This window comes from Balaenoptera musculus, chromosome 4, assembly GCF_009873245.2.
Source record: "Balaenoptera musculus isolate JJ_BM4_2016_0621 chromosome 4, mBalMus1.pri.v3, whole genome shotgun sequence".
NCBI classification, from domain to species: Eukaryota; Metazoa; Chordata; class Mammalia; order Artiodactyla; family Balaenopteridae; genus Balaenoptera; species Balaenoptera musculus.
In genome coordinates this window covers 97,267,388-97,289,891 of record NC_045788.1, presented here as the reverse complement: position 1 = coordinate 97,289,891, position 22,504 = coordinate 97,267,388, and the positions used below count along the sequence as shown (strand labels likewise).

The 22,504-nt window shown below is 40.2% G+C and overlaps 2 protein-coding genes across 8 annotated transcripts in view; one reads left to right on the top strand and one right to left on the bottom strand.

Moving 5' to 3' along the window:
* Positions 1-13,172, bottom strand: part of FILIP1L (filamin A interacting protein 1 like) — a 303,845-nt gene extending 290,673 nt beyond the window's left edge. For 3 of the 6 annotated variants that reach the window (XM_036849939.1, XM_036849944.1, XM_036849943.1), the window contains exon 1: positions 13,102-13,171. The gene's annotated coding sequence lies outside the window, so the exon portion shown is untranslated. Of the gene's footprint in view, positions 1-8,138; positions 8,189-13,101 lie in introns of those variants that run through there. The other 3 variants (XM_036849941.1, XM_036849942.1, XM_036849940.1) reach the window with 3 other exon arrangements.
* The window catches only part of CMSS1 (cms1 ribosomal small subunit homolog), a 392,970-nt gene that overhangs the window by 298,115 nt on the left and 72,351 nt on the right, over positions 1-22,504 (top strand). The window contains exon 1 of one of the 2 annotated variants that reach the window (XM_036849948.1): positions 13,452-13,521. The exons of the other annotated variant lie outside the window; for it this stretch is intronic. Within the exon in view, the coding sequence (XP_036705843.1) occupies positions 13,467-13,521 (55 nt within the window). The 5' untranslated portion in view covers positions 13,452-13,466. Of the gene's footprint in view, positions 1-13,451; positions 13,522-22,504 lie in introns of those variants that run through there. 2 annotated transcript variants of the gene reach the window in all.

The following is a 22,504-nucleotide window of genomic DNA, read 5'->3' as shown; positions in this document are numbered from 1 at the left end:
ATAGTCTGAAGAGGCTTAGCTTCCTGAGTGTCAGTGGTCAGTCTTTTAGCCCAGATAATGAAGAGCAGAGAAGAAACTGTGGGATGACCTCTCACTTGCATGAAGGGTGGGAGCCAATCAGATATTGGGGTGCCTTGGCCACTTTGTACTTGGGGACCTCTGGAGCTGTGTGGTGCAAGCTGGAATTCTCATTAGACTACGGTGAAAGGCAAACACATGTATCAGCCTCGCCCAGGCGGCAGTTACCAGTTACTGTCCAAGACAGCTTTTTAACAGAGTCTGGGGAAGAAAATATTTCTTCCTTCCTCACCGTCCTGGCACAGCTAAATGTCCTACTTTCCTTTACTAGGGGACAGTTAATGCTACATCTGAAACAGCAGTTCCCCATGCCCCTTGAAGAAAGGTAGTACATTGACTGTGGGCACAGGCCAGGACCAGAGACTTTTCTGGAAGCAATCTTTGATACTTGAGGACAGTAGCAGTCCAGCTCTGCAGCCAGGTAAGAGTGGCCTCAGGTGAGGGAGATCAGGTTAGAAGAAGCAAAGAAAAGGCAGAGGATGAGTAAGTAACTGAAGAAAAGTTATGACTCTCACAACCTTGCTTTCAGTTAAGTGCTTCCGCTGGAATTCTTGATTGCGGTAAAAATAAATATGCCCTTCAAAGTAACACATGTGCCGTCTGATCCAGTTCATCACAGGAGGGGTTGGGACAGTGAGAGAATAAAGGAATGCCCGCAGAAAGGGGATAATAAGGAAAGAGAAGTGGAAGTAGCCTTAAAAGCCTGCGCTTTGCATAGAATGTTTGCAGAAGAGATTGGATCTTTCTGCTTCTTCACAGGTGGAAGGTTTTCTTTTTCCCTTGAATCATGCCAGCACTTTATCTGTACCTCTGTTGTGACATTTTTCATATTCTACACTGTTTTATAGTTTTTAGGTTTTTTTCTACTTCTACCAACCTGGTAATTCTACCCCCCACAGTGCTTTGCATTCAGTAGCTACTCAGTGTTCAACTGAAAGAACGAACCCCAGGACACTGTGATTCCTCTGAATTTGTTAGCTCTTTACTTGGCCACCAAAGATGACACTTCGCAAAGCCAGCTTTCTCCTTTTTCTGGGATCAGGGACTAAATTATATAAGAAGTGTTCTATAATGCTTTGAGTGTGTAGGAGAGATACTTTCTCTTTCGGGAATGTTGCTAAGCCCTCTCATCAAAAATAGCCTTTGCATCTACGTCCAAGCTCTGTCAGGGCAGAGCTGATTGGCAAGGGTAGTTCAAAGGAAAAAGCAATGTAATGCCTCCTGCTCACGGTGGTGCAGGTGCCAGTGGAGGAGGAAAATGTGTGTGGTTGAGGTTCGGGATGCTAAGTGCTATAAAAATGGAGCCAACCAACTGACCAGGGTGCATAGATCTATATTTTGTGAAATACCTTCCCCGACCTTTGTAGATTCCTTTCTATATTCCTGTGCACTCTGTGATCCCAGGCTAGGAGTCTTCAAAAAGCAACTGGTGATTAGAAATCTCACTGTATAAGCAGAGTAAGTGGCCCTTTAAGAGGGGCCCACTTAGACCATGGAGATGGCAGAAGCTCAGAATGGCAAGAGCAGAGGGAACAGGGAGAGCCAGCCAGAAAGACACATGTGGAACCCTGAGTCCTGAGCAGAGCAGCTCCTTTCTGAAGGCTGCTGTCGCTCCTTTGGGAACTGCTACGCAGGTATTGACAGGGAACCAAATCAGTGACAGGATAGCCATTTTAATGTTTGCAAAATCTACTCTAAGCATGAGTCCCTCTGTGTAACTGAAGATCTAGAGTCTTTAGGGGTTTTTTCCTCAAATCTTGAATCTGACCTTCCTTGGAAAGTTGGAAGTACTGATCGGGCAGGTAACAGCAATCATTCTGAGTGTCAAGCAAAAAGGAGGCATAAGCAGTGAAGGACCAAAGTTGGGATGGGGAGATGCATGTTGGCTGCCGGCATGGACTGTTCTTAGGAGTTCTGGAATGGTCACTTCCAGTGGCTATTACAAAATGCCCCCTAGAAAATTTAAACAGGAAAACATTTGGGTTTGGCCTGCCTGGCTTTGCAATAAGCATGTTTGTCCAGATAACAAATTGTTGCACTAAAATGGATCTGTCTCGTCTATCCTAAAGAAAAGCATCTTTGTACCCTGTGTGTTCAAGGCATTATCAATAATCTTTACATAAAGATCAACCCCTGTTAATAAAAGCCATGAGCAGGGCCCTGCCAAGATTCCCATAGTTTGTTTAATCAGCTGCATTAACGCAGAGGTTTTCAATTAGTAGAAATGTCCATTTGTACCCCTTATTTGCTTATAGGCCCAGAGGCCAAGTCACCAAATTGGGGCTCCCAGTCATCCTCTGCAAAGAGCTGGCTTCTCACTTCCCTGCCATGAAGATCACTGCTGTCTGTGTGTGTCTGGGTAGGAGAGGGCCAGCTCCAGTGAAGGTAGCCTCTCTACCCACCCCACCGCCAGTCCTGCCAAGTTGCAGGGGGGTACTGCACAGAAGCTTGATCAGGCAGCTTCTGACCTTCTGGACTGGTTGGAGGCCCCTTCGCTGAATGGACCCTGACCTCTGCCCGAAGCAAGAAACGGAATACCAAGATGACATAGCTGTGGTCACACAAAGCCCGTTAACTACATCGGCTGTCTTTGTTTATTCAGGAACTCTGAACTTCTTTTTTTAACAAGAAATTTGAACCACATTTTGTTTGAGATATTCCAGAGAGATGTAGCAATGTAGTTTCCATTTTATAAACTTTTAAACAAAACTGTTAGCGGTTCACAGCTTTGTTTAAAGAACAATGGCTTGGAGCAGAGGCCAGTCTTCTCAAGACCCAGAGGACAGTGACCAAGGCAGAGGAGAATCTAGTGCAGAGCTGGCTGACCAAGGCCTGCGTTGAGGGCCTCTTCCCACTTTTCAGGAATGGCAGTGAGTTTGGCCCTGTTGCTTTGGTGATTTACATCAATGCCCTCAGCTTGCTGACTCTCCTCAAGTGGAAGAGAAATTCAGGAAAACTGAGGATGAAAACAGTCACTTCTGTTATTTTTCCCTTACCTCCGAGACTGAGCCACCGTTTTTAGCATAGCTAGCTCACTGCCCAGCCACTGGCATCCTTGTTTCTTCCCTTCCATGTTTTCTGCTTCTGTCATCACTTCTCTCTGTCACAGCCAAAACCTCACCTGTGCTTTCACTCTAATATTTCTATTAAAATATCTGCCTTTACCTAACTTTTTCCTCATGAGATAATTTATGTTTATAGGAAACCTCATTTATGAGTTTTTTTCCTGCTATAATTGGCTATAGCTATTACTCTTTTAGCCTTTTCTTGGCATGTCCACAAGAACATTTAACAAGTATTGTTTAAGTCTCATAAACATTCCTCTAAAAGTACACAAATATTTATGCCTGTATCAATTTTTCTAATCTTTTTACAAAGCTGATTTAGTAGATAATGTATTCTCCAACCAAAGATTAAAATTGAAATAGCCCATAATTGGAGCTGACCAATAATGTAGATTTGGGGTTGGCAACATTCAGTTTCCAAGTACATAAAACACATATGAATTACAGGAATTTAGTTTAGTAACATCCTTTTTTACATGTGTTTTTGAAAACTCAGTTTACCCTCCAGGAAGGCATTTCTTTTGGATCAATTGCAATTTCTATTTAACTTCACAGCTTACAAGTAAGACTGTGAGTAAAATATTAACAAATTCTGGGGCAAAGGGAATTCCAAGAAGACTCAGTAATCGTTGAAAAGGGTAGTTAAAGAGCTGTACAATTAACCATTTTTAATGTAAAACAAAGCATTTCTCATGTATCCTTTAAGCAATACTGACAAGGTATTTCCTGGAGATTAATGATGGTCTGAGTTAATGGGCTGAGGGAAGGTCATTAATCCTTACACAGAGGTAGTTTGGAAAGTAGGAAAGAAAAACAACTGCTAGGTCAAGATGATACAATCCCAGGAGACGTTTCAGATTAGTTACCTTTGCAGAAGCCCATACTTAACTACTGTTCTCACCACCCCCCCCCTTCTCCACAAACAAAACCCTTTTTAATCAATGAGCTTCCTCTTCTTGCTCTTTCTCACATAAAACTTATCTTGGAAGTCATTTGTTATCACGTAGCTTCTCGCCATCAGACTCATTTATTGGTGTGAACAGAGTTGTGCTTGGGAGTCTAGAAACCAAGGCAGTCAGAATATACTTCCTATGGTTTCAATTAAATAACACATCTATGTGTGCTAGGCATAAGATATGCAGGAAATATGAAATTACTGTCAGTGATAGGCTGGGGTTAATGGAACAATCAGACCTAGACACCTCAGTAAATCAGAAGAGATTGATTCATCATAAGGACACAGAAACAAGTCGGGACAGTCAGGATACCATTACAAGCAGAAGTGCATGCTTCCAGACTGCAGAATACCACCAGAGATGTACACTTGTTGATGATGTCTGACTTTGTGGAATCTCATTCCTCCTCCAGGCCAGTCTAGGCTGCACCCATTCTGCAAGTCTGCTAATCTGGATCTGTTTCAACAGTCCTCCCATCTGGACAGATTTATTAATCTCAGGATTAAGCAAGGTACAGTAGGACCTCTGGGGCAAGGACTCTGGTGGAGATAGTGAGAAACAGTGGCAGAGGATCTAGAGCTACCTGGTGGAGGATTGTTGCAAGAAGCCCTACTTTGGCTTTTTACCCAAAGAGCAGTTGAGACCTACAGAATGATCTCTTAGTTTAAAAAAAAAAAAAAAAAAAAAGGTCTGCCTTCATGCATGGGCATCATCTTCTGTAACCGTGTGTCCTTGTGAGAGTTTTAGATTCAGAAGCTTGTACTGTAGCCTGTGCTAGGGCATGTTGCTCACCTTCCTGCTGGGAATGCGAACTCCCTTTGGAATCCTTTAGATGAGTTAAATGCCATCTGATTCGCTCAAGTGGTGTTTCACTGGCTGTTCCACTAATCCCAGGCTCTGATCCCTATAGTATGTTTTCACATTTCTGGAAATTTTAAAATACCAGAGGTTATTTTGCTGTTTAAAAAAACTGCTGAAAATTAGTAAGATAGCAGAAATATGCTAAAGGAAACACTAAGGAAAATGTTTTCTGGTCACTAGGGCAATGGATTGAAATGCAGAAGCCCCACTATAATGGTGACGGGCATTTTGCCACTAACGTGTATCTGATCTAACCCTGAAAGCATTAAGTTCTTATGGATTTTGTGACAGAGCCAAGAGAAGTAAATTTGTAGTTACCAGTTCACGCTGAACTACTGTTTTAGTGCTGCAAGTACAGGTGAAAATCTTTATGTTCTTCCATACTGCTTAAAAAAAATTCCATGTTTATATACAGATTAGTTCCACTAGACCTAGCTGAACTTTTTGAGTTCTTTTCTCAACTGAAATTGCCTTTTACAAATGAACTATCCAGATGTGGATGGGAACATAATAATAGAATTACGTGCTGAAATAACTTAGATTATTTTGGTCATGATTGCAGTTTTATGATGCCATCTGGGGAAATTACTAAGTGCATGTGAATTTGAGGTAAACTAAAGTTTTTCTCCCTTCAGTAGGCATTATGGCCTCTTTTGGCACTTCTTTGGTATTGGAATTTGCTGGTTACTTTGCTGACTTTAAGAGCGATGGATCCACAACTCTGTCATGGTTTGAACTGGAGCTTTCCTTCCACACAATTGGCAGGTATTCATGCATCAGGACAGTCTGTCTGAAACCTGACCTAACCACTTAACAGTAAAATAGTAAAACTTGCTATTTTGTGTGTACAAATGCTGTCTTTCCAAATTAGGAAAGAAGATATAAAACCCTGTGGAAATGCCTTGTTTTAAAAGGAGTAATTTAATGCTCTACCATTAACATTCTCCCAAGGTACTGTTACATAAATAATTACTGGTACACAGGAAGAGTCATTTCCCATTCTGGAATAATTTGCACACATTAGGAATTTCATTGTCTCCTCAAAATCCTCTGGGCTGTGGGCCCATAAATTATCACATTTTGATGGAACTTCCATTACACGATCTAAATTTTATGGGAGGAGAGAGCAAAAGAATTGCAAAAAAAAAAATAATAGTGACTTGCTTATGGCTAGAGAATCTCAAGGAAGGGAAAAGGATATTCCTACTTAATTTAACATAGGTCAAAGAAATTTGTGGTTTACTTTTAATAATCAACTTTCTGGATTTTTTTTTATGCCAAAACCACAAAATTTGGCATTTTAAACTCACACCTGTCTGGGGGCATATAGTGTCTAAAGCAGTGGTTCTTAGGGTCCCAAAGAAAACACATCATTCAAATGCCAGTTCCCTTGGTTTCTAGGTGACATTTCTAGCCCAAGACTTCTTAATTTGGTCCAAGGGAATCCAAATTTTGTGTCTGTGTGTATCCTGGGTCTTGTAACATTTATCAGCTTCTCAGAAAGGCCTGACATACCACACTCTCAAGACTGAATTTTGTTAGACCCAATCTATAACACCATGGTGGGGGTTTTCTGTATTATTAATAATGATAATAATATCTCCTGATTACTGAGCACTTATTATTTGCCACTAACTGTACTTAACCCTTTATATTTCTCATTTATTGTTCCCCAAAACGCAAGTACAATTATTATCTCCATTTTATGATTGAGGAAACTTAAACTTTGAGAGGTTAAGTAACTTTTTGAAGACCACACAGAATTAGAATTAAAACCCATGATGCCATCTGGAAAAACCCATGCTCTTAAGCATTATGCATTATGATAATGAGTATATCCATTTACTGGTTTAGTACTAACTGGGATTTTGTTTGATATTGATATATTCAGTTCAGAGAGCCCTCACTCTGTTCTAGTGGTTCGGCGTGACTCCTTATCTAGATGTTACTATATAATTCTGAGATCAAAATTGGGTTGCCTGGCATTTGCTTGTTACAAAAATAAGTAAACAAATGGACAAGTATATGCTCCTTCCAAATATGGCCTGAGTCATCTTCTTTTGTGATACCCTCCCATATTGAGTATAGGCTGTGGTGGGGCGGCAGTGGTGCCTATTGGTTTTGACAGATATTGAACATGCAATAATGTCTCTGGTACTAAAATCAGCTGATATTCCCTTGTAATTGTATATTTATCAGGCAACTATGTATATTTGGAGGCAGCTACTTGAAATTTTCTGCGTGGTTTTTTTGCCTGGTGGCTTTTTACATTAGACAGTGCAATTTTGATAGGCATTGTTACACAAGAGTAGAGCATTGAATTTCTGTAGGTTGATCATTTTTAACTATCTCAGAAAAACAGGCATATTTCTCTGCCACTAACTAGTTCTAAGACCTTGGGAAAACTTCCTCAGGCTTCAATTCTTCATCTGTGAAATGAGAAGAGCAGACCGTATCAGTTATTTTCTAAGGATTCTTTTTCCTTTGTTTATTTTAGTACCCTAAAATTTCTTTATTTTTTTTCACTGAAAATCTATGATAATGAATACATCCATTTAGTGGTTTAGTTCTAACTGGGATTTTGTTTGATATTGGTATATTCAGTTCAGACAGCCCTTATTCTGTTCTTACTCTGTTCTAGTGGTTCAGCGGACTTGTATGCTTTGTGCACTATTTCCCCTTGAATTTGTGTGAGCACATATATGTTGCCCTTGTAAAATCTTAAACAAAAGATATAACTATGGAATACCTGAATAATCTTGGAGTCTTCGTTTTCGTTGTTTTCCTGGGAAACTGGGCCAATTCATTGGGAAACTTGAACTTCCCAAGCTTCCAGATGACACTTTGTTATTGTGCCTTCAGGTCTCCTCTTGTGTTAGGAAGGGTGAAACTCCATAAGCAGATGAATCTTGTGACCAAACTTCTCCCCCCATCTCCCTAAACAAGGAGTCTGCCATGTATACAGCGCGCCAGACTGAGAATTGGGGCACTTGGTTTCTATACCCCAGTCCTCTACAGCAATAAGCCTCTATAATTTGATCATTTCAGGTATGTGTTCTCCATGTAGGGTGACCCACTACCCTGGTTTTCCCAGAACAGTCCTGATTTTAGCACTGAAAGTCCTGAAGCCTGGGAAATCCCTCAGTCCCAGGTGCACCTGGACAATTGGTTACCATACCTCCTTTATTTTTCCAGAACTGGATCCAAGCAGCAGATTCCAGCACTTCTGCTTTGTTGAATCTCCTGAAGAGTACAAATGTATCTTTTAAACTAAGAGATTGGGCAACTCTGGTTCAGATTCATAGATGTGTGGTGGACCATTAGAGATACAGATTTCAACAGACCAAGGAAGACCTGTATAAATTTTAGAGGAATTTACAGATACTTAGCTTAAAAGACCTTTAAAAGAAAGAATTTTTTGTTTTATGTTGCCTTCATTCTTGTTTCAACTCTGTCTCTTCAGGGAGGGTGGTGAGGTATCTTAGAGGATACCTTTCTCTGATTGTCAAAGTTCAAGTGGTAAATCACCATTTGCTATCATCAGACAATCCTAAATGTCCCTAATATACAAAGGTGTCCTTGTCAGCAATATTCCAAGCATAATAAGTAGAATATAGGGTTAGATTAATGGGCACTAGCACAAATAGTTATGTATTATCCTGACTCTAGCCAAATGATTTTATTTATTCTTTCATACTTTTAGCTGAAATTTGCCAAATAAGAATTATGATGGGAAATATTAGTGATTTTTTTAAAAATCCAAGTTCTAAATTCTTTTAATTTTATTTAAGAAACAAGTCTCCATCTCGATTCCATGATTTTTCTCCCCAATATGAAGTTATTTTTGCACTGGTTGGGGGGGAAATACACTAATAAGTTTTTAAATTCTGAACTACTAACTGCATCTGCTTAGGATCTAAAACTGAAATGGAAAACACAAGGCTTAACCCCACATGCTCCCTGATCAAATGCAAAGGTTCTTAAAATAGCTACGTGTGAAGATGTTTGGAGCAGCTGAAAACTAAGGAGCTGGTGTCCCTAGGCCCAACCTGGCAGTTTAATACCATGGCTCAGAGGCAGCTGCCTCTGTCTCTTTCTGTTTCAGGGCCTGGAGCAGCAGCTCCTAGAAGAAGCGCAGAAGCAGCCTCTGCTTTATCCACACTCCTATCCTCCCCTGAATTCTACTTTTCCTAGTCAAAGGATCGTCCCTAGATCTGTCAGGGAGATCTAAGACATTCTTTCCAAGCCCTGAGAGAAGAGTAGCTAAAAGCCTCCAAACAATTACCATAAACCTTAAATAGGCACAAAACAAATTCCAGGAAAAAAATGTAAGGAAGAAATAAAGTGCATTCGACTGATCATAGCTAGTAGTAACAGACAGTACTAGCTATGAGTGGTGCCCTACACACTGTTACCTTCAGTATCTCAGTTGCCAGCAGATCAGTTTACTCCCTTAAAATCCACCAAGAAGACCTTCTTCACTCACTCAAGACTGGTCTGTTCAGCTCTGCCTATCTTGACATAGTTCTCGGTTAACTGATATATCTCAGTTGATATAGCTCTCAGGTTACCATTTTCCCCCATATAAATTTTCTTCCTGTGATATTTTCTCTTACCCATGATAAACTGCTTCTCTCAAGGGCCCACTTATGCTTCCAGCCCAGCAGGATCTGGGCTGGGTGGACAATTGGTCTAATCTGATTTGACAGCTTTTTATGTTGCCAGGCTTTTGGTACTAACCAGCAGTTTAAAATTCCATTGGCATTCACATGTAGGTGAGTATACTATTACACTATCCCATTCCCTTCCTAAAAAGAAGAAAAAAGCAGTAGCTTATATCTCTTTTAGAAACTAAACTGATATTTTTGAGGGCCACAGGAAAGAACTGTAGGGTGAGTATGTAGAAGGGAACGGAGGCAGAAAGAGGATAGGGTTTGGGGAGGCCTGAAACTCTCCTATCGTCAGTTTCCAGTTGGCTGCCCCCACCTTCAAACAGTAGTCCGAACTGTGAGTGCTTATGTTGAAAACTCAGAATTTTTCTAGTCCTTCATTTGAGAAATTACTTAATGAGACTGTGCATTAGAGAGAACATTAGCTGGGCTGGTCCCATAAAGGTCTAAAACTTAGTTTTTCCATCTGCTAAATAGGGAATAATACCTGCCTTTCCTATCACGCCGGGTCACCTTAGGATCAAATGAGTGACGGATATTCAAATTCTGTAAACAATGTAGGACACCTCCTAGGTGTAAAATGACACTGTTGTTAAGATTGATGCCATTATACAAAGTTTCTCAACCAAGATGAGAAACACAGTGTTCCGCTCTTTTAGTTGTAGCCTCCGGTCAGACAGATTAGACAGAAACATCTTGAACTTTCGTCAGATTTGAGCCCCAGATAGCTATGAGGCTATAATACAAATTTTGCTCTAATGTCCTCCTTAGGGACTTCTTGTCCGACCCAATTCTGCAGGAGCAAACTATCAGTATGTGAGCCTATTGTCTGACATCTGTATTTAGAACAGAAATGTCAACGTCCCTCAAAGAAGACTCAAGTATTTGCACTAAAATGTATATTCCAATCAGATTATTTGATTATTTGGTCCCTGGAATTGTCCCCCTATCTTGCAGACACTAAATAAACTTTTTTAAGTAGGAAAAAATTTTTTCTGGTCTTTTAATTAGAAATAAAGTTGAAAATACCATGGTAAACAACATGAACAATATAAAGGTTCAAATCACTAATAATCAGCCCCTCCGTGAAGATTTCTACACTCAGAGCATGTAGAAACCACGTTTGCCCCACTCACTGCTGTATGCCCGGTAAACCAGCACGTAGTAGGCACTCTAAGCATTTGTTGAATGAATGAATAAATGAGCAAACTAATTAAGCCCTTTTACTATAGAAGTGTTCTACCTAATTATAATGAAACAAAAAAAAGTTATTCTGTGCTCAGTATGAATGGCTATTAAATGCTGGTGGCCACTAGTTCTGTCCTAAGGAAAATAAAAGCAACTAACATTTTTTTCTTTAAATATTTTTTAATGTAACATACTGAAGAGGCGAGGCATGTATTTCAGTAGTAATGAAAATTTTCCTTTACGTTAAGACAAGGAATAACATGGACTCTATTCTGAAGAATACAGGGCCCTTTACTTTTGTTTTTCCCTATTCCTGGACCTGCCAAACTCTTGGCACATTACAACGTCTGTCTCATACAATAGGCAAATGGATCATCATTTTGAAGCCACAATAAAGTATCTCCATCTCCAATGACAATGCCACTACCTGAGACCAATTCTTGGCTAACAAATTTTTTACTTCAATAACAAAAAAGTTTAAGCAAAAAAGACAACTACGTATGAACTTTAACAGAAGCTAAACTTTTTTAAAAAATTTTTTGCACTTCTTTGCTTATAATCAATACTTTCCTTCATCGCAGAATTTTTACAGAGTATTTTTGCATTGGTTATCATAAGAACCCAAACTCTACATTGCTTTGGGAAATTACCTGAAAAACTCTTCCAAGAGTAGACCTGTCTTAATTGCCCTACATATTTGTCTTAAAGAAGTAGAAATAGCCCATGAATATTATTGCTGCTATTTTTCAATAGCAAAGAGTTCTTGAAGTGTTTATGCTGATTTTTTTTAAATTAATTAATTAATTTATTTTTATTTTTGGCTGTGCTGGGTCTTCGTTTCTGTGCGAGGGCTTTCTCTAGTTGCGGCAAGCGGGGGCCACTCTTCATCGCGGTGCGCGGGCCTCTCACTATCGCGGCCTCTCTTGTTGCGGAGCACAGGCTCCAGATGCGCAGGCTCAGTAGTTGTGGCTCACGGGCGTAGTTGGTCCGCGGCATGTGGGATCTTCCCAGACCAGGGCTTGAACCCCTGTCCCCTGCATTGGCAGGCAGATTCTCAACCACTGCACCACCATGGAAGCCCTATGCTGATTTTTAATTAAGTAAACTGTGAGTTTCATAATAGCATCAACTGATAACTGTAGAGATATATTTACCCGGAATATTTGGTTTTGAGGGATAGAAGATTGATATATTGGAACGTGTCATCATAGGAAAAGCATTTTTAGCTGCGTCTAGAGGAACATTGCCATAGTTTGGAAGAGTTCTCTCCAGTAGTACGCTACCCCCTGCTCTCCCTTATTACAAACCTAATACACATATGAAACATGGTGAATGTAGCTAAGCAGTATATGTATTGCTTTTCTTGCATTTCTTCCTGAGACTTGCATAGATATTGAAGATATGTGATCATCAGTTGATATGTGATTGAATATGTCACAAGAAATTTAGCTGAACACGTATCTCTCTTGAATGGGGATCTGTATTCAAAACTATGCATTCACCCTAAACATTGACTAATACTGCCACTGAGCAAGTACAGCGAGCAGAACTTTCTCTGGTATCACATTTGGCAGCAATCTGGCATTATTTCCCATTGACACTGAGATTTGTTGTGCCATAGATATCCAATCATGTTCTTTGGGGTTATAGGTGTCTTCCAAGACCTTCCAAAACCCTACCTCAAAAATGTGCTTCTGTTTGCTGGCCCTCATTCATCAAATCTTAGCATCAAAGAAATATGAACAAAAGTAAAGAAAAAAGAATACTTCTAGTTGCCATTTTAAGATGCTGGTTTCTTCTGTCTTTCCATGAAAAGAGAATTCCTCCTCTCCCGTCTAGCCTATCCAGTATACTTCTCCATTGTTATCACATTTTTGATGATTTTGAAATTATGTATTAATCATTTACATCAGTTTACAAAATCAAGCTATTAACAAGAAAAGTCATTTGCCCAAACCATTTTTTTAAAATTTTTGACCAGTTGTCTTACTCTAAAGAGGATAACAATTTAAGATTTTATTTTGGTCTTCTTTCATACCTACCAGTTTATCAAAACATACCTACTGTCAGGATAGTTCCTCTATTTTGCAAGCAGCTGTTACTCATATTAGTCTAAAAGTCATCATCCTTCATAAGCCCTTAATCACACCTGAGATTTACTCTATTCCTTTGCATAATGCCCAGAAGCTCCTGCTCCTGGAGAGCAGTGTTGGCAGTTCCTGGATGTTGGATAACACAGAAACATCCCCAAAGCCTCTTCTCAGTAGCAATGGGGACACTTACCTTACCGTGCAGGTGCCTTTGCTTGATCACGCCCAGTGGTCCTCTCTTCTTATCCCCACCAAAATCCAATAGTGGCATCCAGGGACCAACAGCGTTTTCTTCTTTTTTGTTTTGGACACTCTCTCAGTTTTTGTTTTGCGGGCTTCAAAGCCACGGGGAACTTGCAACCAGGGGCCACTGACAGTTCCGCAGAGGAGAGGCAGTGGGGAGCCCAACACTGACTGGGCCCAAACACTAAATATAACCCTCCTCCCTCTCCGGGCAGTGTCCTTCATACTCTGAAGACAGGCAACCTTGCAGAATCCCTCACCCCACAGCTTGCCAGTCTCCACGGAAGAAAGGGTCTAACCGTACTGAGCTGCAGGATGAGGCGACCCAAAAGCCAGAAGCCATCTGCCCAGAGCAGACAAGTAGAGGCAGGTATAGGCTCCATGAGTGTGTCTGTGTGTATGTGTTTGTGTGTATGTTTGCATGCCTGTGCCCAGCAGCTGCTCTCCAGATTAGGAGACAGCACTCTTTGGCAGGCAACTCTGAAACCACCCTCTTGGATAATTTCAAATTCATGTGCACATCTTGGCTGAGAGAAGAAACCTCCCAGGCACAACCTGGGTCTCCTTCTCTGCCTTGTCACTGCCCCAGATACACGGTGAACCACAAACAAACAGCAGTGCCAGCATCTTAAGAACAGACGCCCAGCTGGACATTAGACTGCACCTCATTTTGTACCCTGCAACCAAGAACTGATGCAAGCCTCCTTCAAGATTTAAGTAACAAGGGCATGCCCTCTTCTTTGACAGTCATAACCCAAGGCACTGCAGAAATTCGCTATTATTAACGCTGTGTTGAACTTTAACTTGAATACCTGCCTGTTCCATTCAGTGTCACATGAGACATGAGTGCAAAGTGCTGAGGAAACTTCAGAGCAACATTCAAATGTATGATGGTATTTATTATGATTATTGAACATTTTTGTTTTATATTATTCAGGTGTTAAGAAAAATCTCATACTTTACTAAAACTTGAAGAATCTAATTTTCTCTAAGTGGTATCAGTTATTCTGATTGGAGGGGGAGGGGCAGGAGGAAGAAGCGTGTTCATTTCTTCAGCAAGTTATGTACTGCCTCACCAGTTAGGTATCAGGTCCTCTACCAGGCAAACCCATCACCAGCCAGGTGCTCAATCTGTGCATTATTTTATTTAATCCTCACAGCATCCCTTTAAGTTAGTCCTGTATTGGTGATCAAATAAGAAAACCAAAGCTCAGAATAATTAAATAACTTCCCTAGAGTCTCATGGATGATGAATATCAGACTTGGAATTCAAACTTGGATCTGAGTCACACCGAAACCTGTGCTCTTTATTTTTAGCTATTATCATTAAATAATTTCAAACTTACAGAAAATATACATGAATAATAAAGAACTCCTTTATACTCTTCACCCAGGTTCTCCAATTTTTAGCATTTTACCACATTTGCTTTCTCCCTCCCTCCTTCCTTTCCCCTCCACCTTTTTTCCTCCAGCCTCCCTCTTCCCAGCCACCGCCTTTTGTTTATATGCGTGTGTGTATATATTTTTCTGAATCGACTTATATGCTTCCGTGTTGCTATCCTAAAAGCAAGTACACTTTTCTACATAACTATAGTATTACTATCAAATTCAGTAAATTAATATTGACACAGTATTACTTTCTAATCCATAGTTCCCATTCAACTTTTCACCAAATGTCTCAATAATATCATTTGTCGGGGGAAAATTTGTTTTTTCTTTTGGTCCAGGATTATATGTAGAGCATTTAGTTGTCATGGCTCTCCTTCAGTCTCGAACAGTTCTTCAGTCTTTCCTTGTCTTTTGTGACTTGACATTTTTGAAGGGTACATTTTGTAAAATGTTCCTCACCTTAGGTTGGTGTGGTATTTCCTTATTATGAGACTGAGTTTGTGCATTTTTTGGCAGGAATATCACAGAAGCAATGTTGTATTATTCTTAGTTAATCATATGAGGAGACACATAAAGGGAGTTGGTCCATACCAGCCCCACTTTGTTAAGGTGGTATATGCCAGATTTTTCCACTGTAAAGTTATAGTTTTTCCCTTTGCAATTAATAAATATTTTTCTGGGAAGATAATTTGAGACTATGTAAATATATTGTTCCTAAGTAAACTTTCTACTGTAGGGCAGAGCTTTCCCTTCTCCCTTATTTGTTTTTGTATTTATTTATATCAGTATGCAGTTATGGATTCCTATTTTATTCAGAGGCTTATACTCCGTTAATATCATTATTTATTTTGATGCCCAAATGATCCCAGATTTGGCAAGTGGAAGTTCCTCCAGCTGACTCTTGTGTCCTTTTGACAAGTCCTCATCATTTTCTAAGTACTTTCTTACTTTCTGGCACAAGAAAATGTTCCATGTACATCTTGTACTTTCTCTACCCAGCCCTGGAATTATCCACATCTTCAAGGAGACCTGGGTCCATGGTGGAAAATAGTATATGGAAACCAAGATCTGGGCATTGGGTGTGCTCACTGGACAAGGGTGTGTTCATTGCCTCTAGGCCCTCTCAGCCAAAAGAGCTAGGAAATTAGACACACACTCACAGCCATATCTGTTGCTCTATCTCTATCAAATACCAGAGAGATCACATTGATAGCTCCAGTTCTGATCTAACACCATGGAACATTCTAGCTTTTACCCTTTCCATGTTTGTAACTCCCTCCCCCAACAGTGAGGACAACTTGGTTTCTGTTATCCTCAAGATATTTACTAGTTTGCTCATTGCCTCTGTGTGTAACCAGTCTTCCCACCTTGCCGGCTGCTTCCACCACCTTTACAGTCTTTTAAGCCTCATCAGCCCTACTCCCTCAAGGAGAGGGAAAAGAAATAATGTTTTTTTAATGAAAAGGAAGGTAAAAAGAAGAAGATAAGAATCTCATACTCTTTCTGTACCTCAAGCCATCTGTATCTTCATGACAAATCATTATGCTACTTCTGCAAAGATGTCATGGAAACCAGTTAAAGTTTATAATGACTGAAGGAAGAGTTCATATATTTATTCACTTAGTTAATTGAGTGCCCACTATGTGTCAGACACATTAAAAGACAGACATGGTACTTGCCTTTGTGAATATATTATCTAGTGGATTATTTTTATTAAACTTACTACTTGTTAGTAACACTTTGTGGCAGCACTATGTTAAGCACTTTGTGTTACTTTTTTTTTTGGCTGTGTTTGGTCTTCGTTGTGGCGCATGGGTTGTTCTTTGTTGCGGCGTGCGGGCTTCTCTAGCTGCAGGCACGTGGGCTTCTCTAGTTGTGGCAAGCGGGCTCCAGAGCGTGCGGGCTCAGTAGTTACGGCTCACGGGCTTAGTTGCCCCGCCACATGTGGGATCTTAGGTCCCTGACCAGGGATCGAACCCGCGTCCCCTGTATTGAAAGGCGGATTCGAAACCACTGGACCACCAGGGAAGCCCCGTGTTACTAATGTTAATTCACACAACAACCCTATGGGAGAAATTGTATTTTTCTCCACCTTACAGATAAAGGAACTGACATTTGGAAATGCTTGGAACTAAGCAACCTTTCTAACATCATTGAGCTAATTAGTGAGAGATCTGAAATTTGAATTTAGATTGGTCTGACTCCAGAGCCCCAGTTCTAAACACTTGGGCTGTATGAGAACCAATAAAGTAGAATTATCCACTATGATATATTCTAGTAGGAGTCATGATTTACCGAAACTTGACTGCAAACCCTCCTATATTAACCGCTAGCTAAATGTGGCTAGTTAGTACAAGAAATTTGGCTAATCCAAGCTGAGATGTGCTATAATTATGAAATAAACATTGAATTTCAGGGACTTACAAAAAAAATAAGGTATCTCATTAATTATTTTTATATTAACTACATATTGAAATATTAATACTTTGGATATACTGAGTTAAATAAAATACATTAAAATTATTTTTACCTTCACAGTAGCCAAAAGGTGGAAACAACTCAAATGTCCAACAACAGATGAGTAGATAAGCAAAATGTAGTATATACCTACAATGGAATATTATTCAACCTTTAAAAAGGAATGGAAATCTGATATATGCTGCAATGTGGATGAACCTTGAAGACAAATGCTAAGTGAAATAAGCCAGTCATAAAAGAATAAATCATGTCTGATTCCACTTGTATAAGGTACCTAGAATAGTGAGATTCATAGAGACAGAAAGTAGAATAAAGTTACCAAGGGCTGGGGGGAGGGAGAATAGGAAGTTATTGTTTCATGGGTATAGAATTTATGTTTCGGGTGATACGAAAATTCTGGAGATGGATAGTGATGATGGTTGCACAACAGTGTGAGTGTATGTACTTAATTCTACTGAATTATACACTCAAAAATGGCTAAGATGATAAGTTTTATGTTATTTGTATTTTACCACAATTTTTAAAAATTATTTTTACCATTTATTTTTACTTTTTAATGAGACTACTAGAAAATTTAACATTACATAGGTGCCTTGTATTATATCTCTGTTAGACAGCATTGCTATAGTATTGTATTTATGAATACAGAGAAGTAAATTCCTTATCAAACTTCCCCTTTTCACATGACATATTGAAGAGATTCTGACATACCACAATGGACCTAAATCAGACTTCTCACTTTTTGTTCAGTCAGCTTTGAATGGGTTAAAGAACAGCTTTTCACTTAAAATTATACTAATAATATAGACTTTTGAAATATAAGCAACTGTATGAGATAATAACCATTTGTTGTTTTAATAATTCTTAATTTTCCATTTGCACAGTATCCACTGGGCCTCTTTTCCAGAACTAACGTAACTGTCTCTGCTTGTGTATATCCTAAAATATAATTATCATATATTTCATCATGATTAAAATTTCTTTGGATCCATGGGATTAATATTAGTCTGTCAATTAAATTTCAAAAACTGAGCCCCAAGGACAAGCATTCTCTCCCCTTCCTATAGCCTTCCTGTCACAGTGTCTACTGCAAATGGATATTTGCAGGGGAGGAAAGAGAGGAAAGCTGGGCTGACTCGTAGTTCTGTAGTAGAACAGACAGCTGATGGAATTGTGAGTACGTGTACATAAGCAGAACAGATTCTCTAAAGGGTCATTTTCCACCTACTTACAGGTGACCAAGCAACCAAGTAAAGAAGGAAAATAGGGAAAAAATATTCCTAATCTTCTAGTGGTTATTTTTTCACTGACCCTGAGCTTCAATTTCCTCCTCTGTGAAGGTTTTGCACTGAAAGATATCCTGGTTCTATTTAAGCACTAATATTCTGTGAGTCTGTCAATTGATGACTTGAAAATGATCCAGGTAAACCTAACTCTAAGCCTTTTGCTCAGCTCTTACTAATAGTTATCATTGCAGATGTCTGCAAGGTGTTGAGAGATATATCCGTATCAGTTCTTAAAAATATAGTGATGTTGAAACTCATTTAAAACTGTCGTTTTTTGTTTGTTTATTTCTGTGAATTGTGAAAAGAAATACAGGGGTCTCAGTAGCAGAGCTGGATCACAGGATATCACACACGGTGTTCCTGGGCATGCCTCACTTTTTCCTGACTCAGATTCCAGACCCATCCTTCCCACTGTCCTCTCCCCACCCCACGTGGATTATGTTCCTCCTTGGTATTCCCAAGGCACCCAGAGCCTACCTGCACCTTACCCTCAATCCCACTTTAATTGCAACTGCCAACATACTTGTCTCTCCCCCAGGAGACTGGGAGTTCCTAGAGCAGAGTGCACCTTCCAACACTGTAGCCCCAGCCCCAAGCACACAGTCAGAGCACAATAAATATGTATTGTATGGAGGAAGCGTCACCAACCACGTTGACCAAGTGGACAGAGGAAAGAAGCAACCCTAGAGTAAAGCAACTTTAAAACAGCATCTCAATGAGCCGGAAGGTCAAGAAAGAAGAAAGCACACATATTCAACCTATCAGTCACTTTTAAATTCCAGGCTTTTAAACTTTTTCCTAACAGACATTTACCAGCAGCAAAACTGACAGATTTAAATTTCACATATTATCCTCTCCTTCATCTTCCCTAAGGGTGGGATTAGTGACTTATATATAAAAATAAGAGGTCTGGATAATATGTATAACTGATTCACTTTGCTGTACACCTGAAACTAACACAACACTGTAAATCACTATACTCCAGTAAAAAATTTTTTTAAAAAAGAGGTCTTGTTAAGCCACAAAATAGAAAAGTATCTCCCAGTAAAACAGGTCTGTTTAGGAAAACCTGGTATAATGAGGGGTGACTCTCTCTTCTTTTGAAACCCACCTGTGGGCAATGTTTTGGAATTATACATATTTTAGGGTTTCACATTTTTCTAAAGTGAAAATGATGCTAACAGGTTGACTTTTTATTTATTTATTTTTTAAGATTTTATTTATTTATTTTTGGCTGCATCGGGTCTCAGTTGCAGCATGCGGGATCTTCTTTGAGGCATGCGGGATCTTTCGTTGTGGCGCACGTGCTCTTTGTTGCAGCACGCAACCTTCTCTCTAGTTGTGGCATATGAGTTTTCTCTTCTCTAGTTGTGGCGCGCAGGCTCTAGGGCACATGGGCTCTGTAGTTGTGGCGTGCGTGGGCTCTGTAGTTTGCGACACACAGGCTCTGGTTGAGGCACGCAAGCTCAGTAGTTGTGGCGCGCAGGCTTAGCTGCCCTGTGGCATGTGGAATCTTAATTCCCTGAGCAGGAATCGAACCCATGTCCCCTGCATTGGAAGGCAGCTTCTTTACCACTGGACCACCAGGGAAGTCACCAGGTTAACTTTTTTAAAAAGATGAGGAAAACATATTTTTGACTTCGGAATCTTGTTGTTAGAAATAATTTGTACTTTTCGGTTTCCAGGCGCTATTTCTTCATATACTTCAAGAATGCCAAAATACCAGGTGACAGCTGTTTTAGCTCTAAGACATTCCTCAAGTGTCCTGTTTTGATGTCATTATGTAATGCTTTTCTCTTGGCATAGCTATATCATCACTCTGTAGCCGTGTTGGTATACATCACTGCATAGCTCTCTTCACTTTCCCATCTCCATTACTTTTCCAAATGGGTACTAGTTCTCCCAAAACTAGAGAAAAAAGGAGAGAAGGAATAATTCCAGCATCTCAAATTGGACCAATGTTTTCTTCTTGGCTAGAAAGTTCCTTTGTGAACAGGAAAATACATGAGTTAGAAGTATTTCTCCCCTATCAGCCCTTCTTCTCTTTAAAATGTTTCATTCTAATCTTGTTTTCCTTTCTAATGACACATCTTATAAAGACATGTTATATCAGCCGAAAGCTTGTTTAATTTTTCAGCTCAAATCTTGCCTTAGTAACTTTTGTCTTTAATAGCCTAAAGGACAGGTATACAAGTATAAGCACACAATTTTCAGTTCACTTCAACAGATATTTACTGAGTGCCTACAACGTACCATGCAAAACTCAGAATCTAGTAGGAGAGGCACACATCAAAATTCTAATTGTAATGCTCTGTGCATTATAACATAGGGCTAAACATAGTGCTGTCTGAGTCTAAGTGAACTGCAGGGCAGAGAGGTTGCATGGGGTGGAGGTGGGCGTGGAAATAGTTGAACTGGATGCCTTGGGGGAGGAGGAGTAGTTTTCTGCCAGGGGAAGGGTAAGAAGGAGGGCATTCTCAGCAGAGGGCACCATGTGAGCACAGGCACGCTGGCATGAGAGCACATGATGGGCTCAGCAGTGGCAAGCTGCTCCCATGCCCGAAGGACAGGGGTATGGTGTCCAGCTTTGTCTTAGGTAAAGTGGAATTTTTATTTGGGTCCAAAAATGTTAAGAGCCTTGATGCTTTGATGCCAGATGTTATAACTGTATTCCATAGACAGTGGGGAGCCACCAGAGGCATTTTAGCAGAAAAATTATAGTCAGGGAGGTATAGTGGGAAACCTTCAGGATTTGGAACCAGAAGGCCTCTTTGTGGGACTCCGGTATGTTTCTCCTGAAAAGAAACTCAGTGCTCATCTAACTTTAGCCTCATGTTTTATTCATGAAAATTGTGTAACTCAGGTTTAAATTTCACACCACCAGGTGCCCTCTACTTGACATAAAGCCTTAAGGAAGCCACTATATCCCAGATTCCCCAAAGTCATCCCTGGGTTTAAGCAAGGCTATCCCTGTGACCTGAGGGGGCTACTAGTGTCACCTCTATGCACTTTACTGATGAAGGATGCTAGGACCTCTGTGGGGTGGGGATGAGGAATGGGTGAGTCTGCCCCAGCATGGGGACCAGCAGCATACATTACAACCTTACAAATGCAAGGGGGTATTTCAACCCTGCAGGGAGAATCTGGGTAAGGGGCTACAGCGTGATTCCAAGTGAGCTGCCTGAGTTGGGGCCAGAACCCAAGCAGCAGTTAGGGAATGTGGAGCAGGAGACATGGAAAGACAAGAATTATACAAGGAAGCTGAACCCCATTCAAATAAACTAGGTGCTGAGCAGCTGTAGTCCTAGCAGAAAAATTAAATACACTGAGGAAACCAAGGAGAAAGATTGATCCTAAGGGCTGAGCAAGTCAGGAGGTGATCAGAGAAAGGCTGCTCTGCATCCAGTAAACCAGTAGCCAGGGCCCACTCCGGGCCCTCCAGAGAACATCCCTAGGCAGGAAGATGACTCTAGGCCTCCCTTTCTGGTGTGGCCAGACCAGTCATGGTTCTTACGGGCCAAAGAACCAGACAGAACACAGTCTGAAGACTCCAGATCTTAATTTTTAGCCACTGGGCAGGGTTGGGGAGGAAGGCCTGGTACCCAGGGTACTTCTGAGTTTCCATGCAACTCCATTGTTCGCCATCCTAAGCCAGAGCCAAATGGCAGGGTGACAAGGATGTTCCACTCGGACCAGCTTCACAATAGCTTTCCAGGAATACATCATATAATCTCCATTCTTAGTGTTCTGGTGCTTGACTTTAAGGTTCTTTTGTAATTTTTCTTAAGAAACACTGTGCTGCATACATAATAGCAGCTCTGCTTTCAACCACAAATATCTTTAAATGAGAAAGGGCTAATCCTCCCTTATTTAAAATGTATTATATGCCAAAACTGGTGTTATAAAGCAATCATTTTGAAACTTTCTAATTGTAGCCATAAGTTAGGTCTCCATTCTTTTAGCCTCTTAAGTTCAGTCAGGGTGGTCCTGGTTAAAATGAATACATGAAAAACCTCAAAGAGAAATCCAAGATTTACAGTAGTATAATAGTATTTATGGTAGCAAAAACATAAAGTAAAAAGCTGACCCACTTCTATTGTTTTTTTTAATTTACTATTTGCAATTATATTCACTTTATTCATCCATCCAACAATTATTTATTGCCTTTCTGCTGTGTCCAGAGACTATTGTGAACACTGA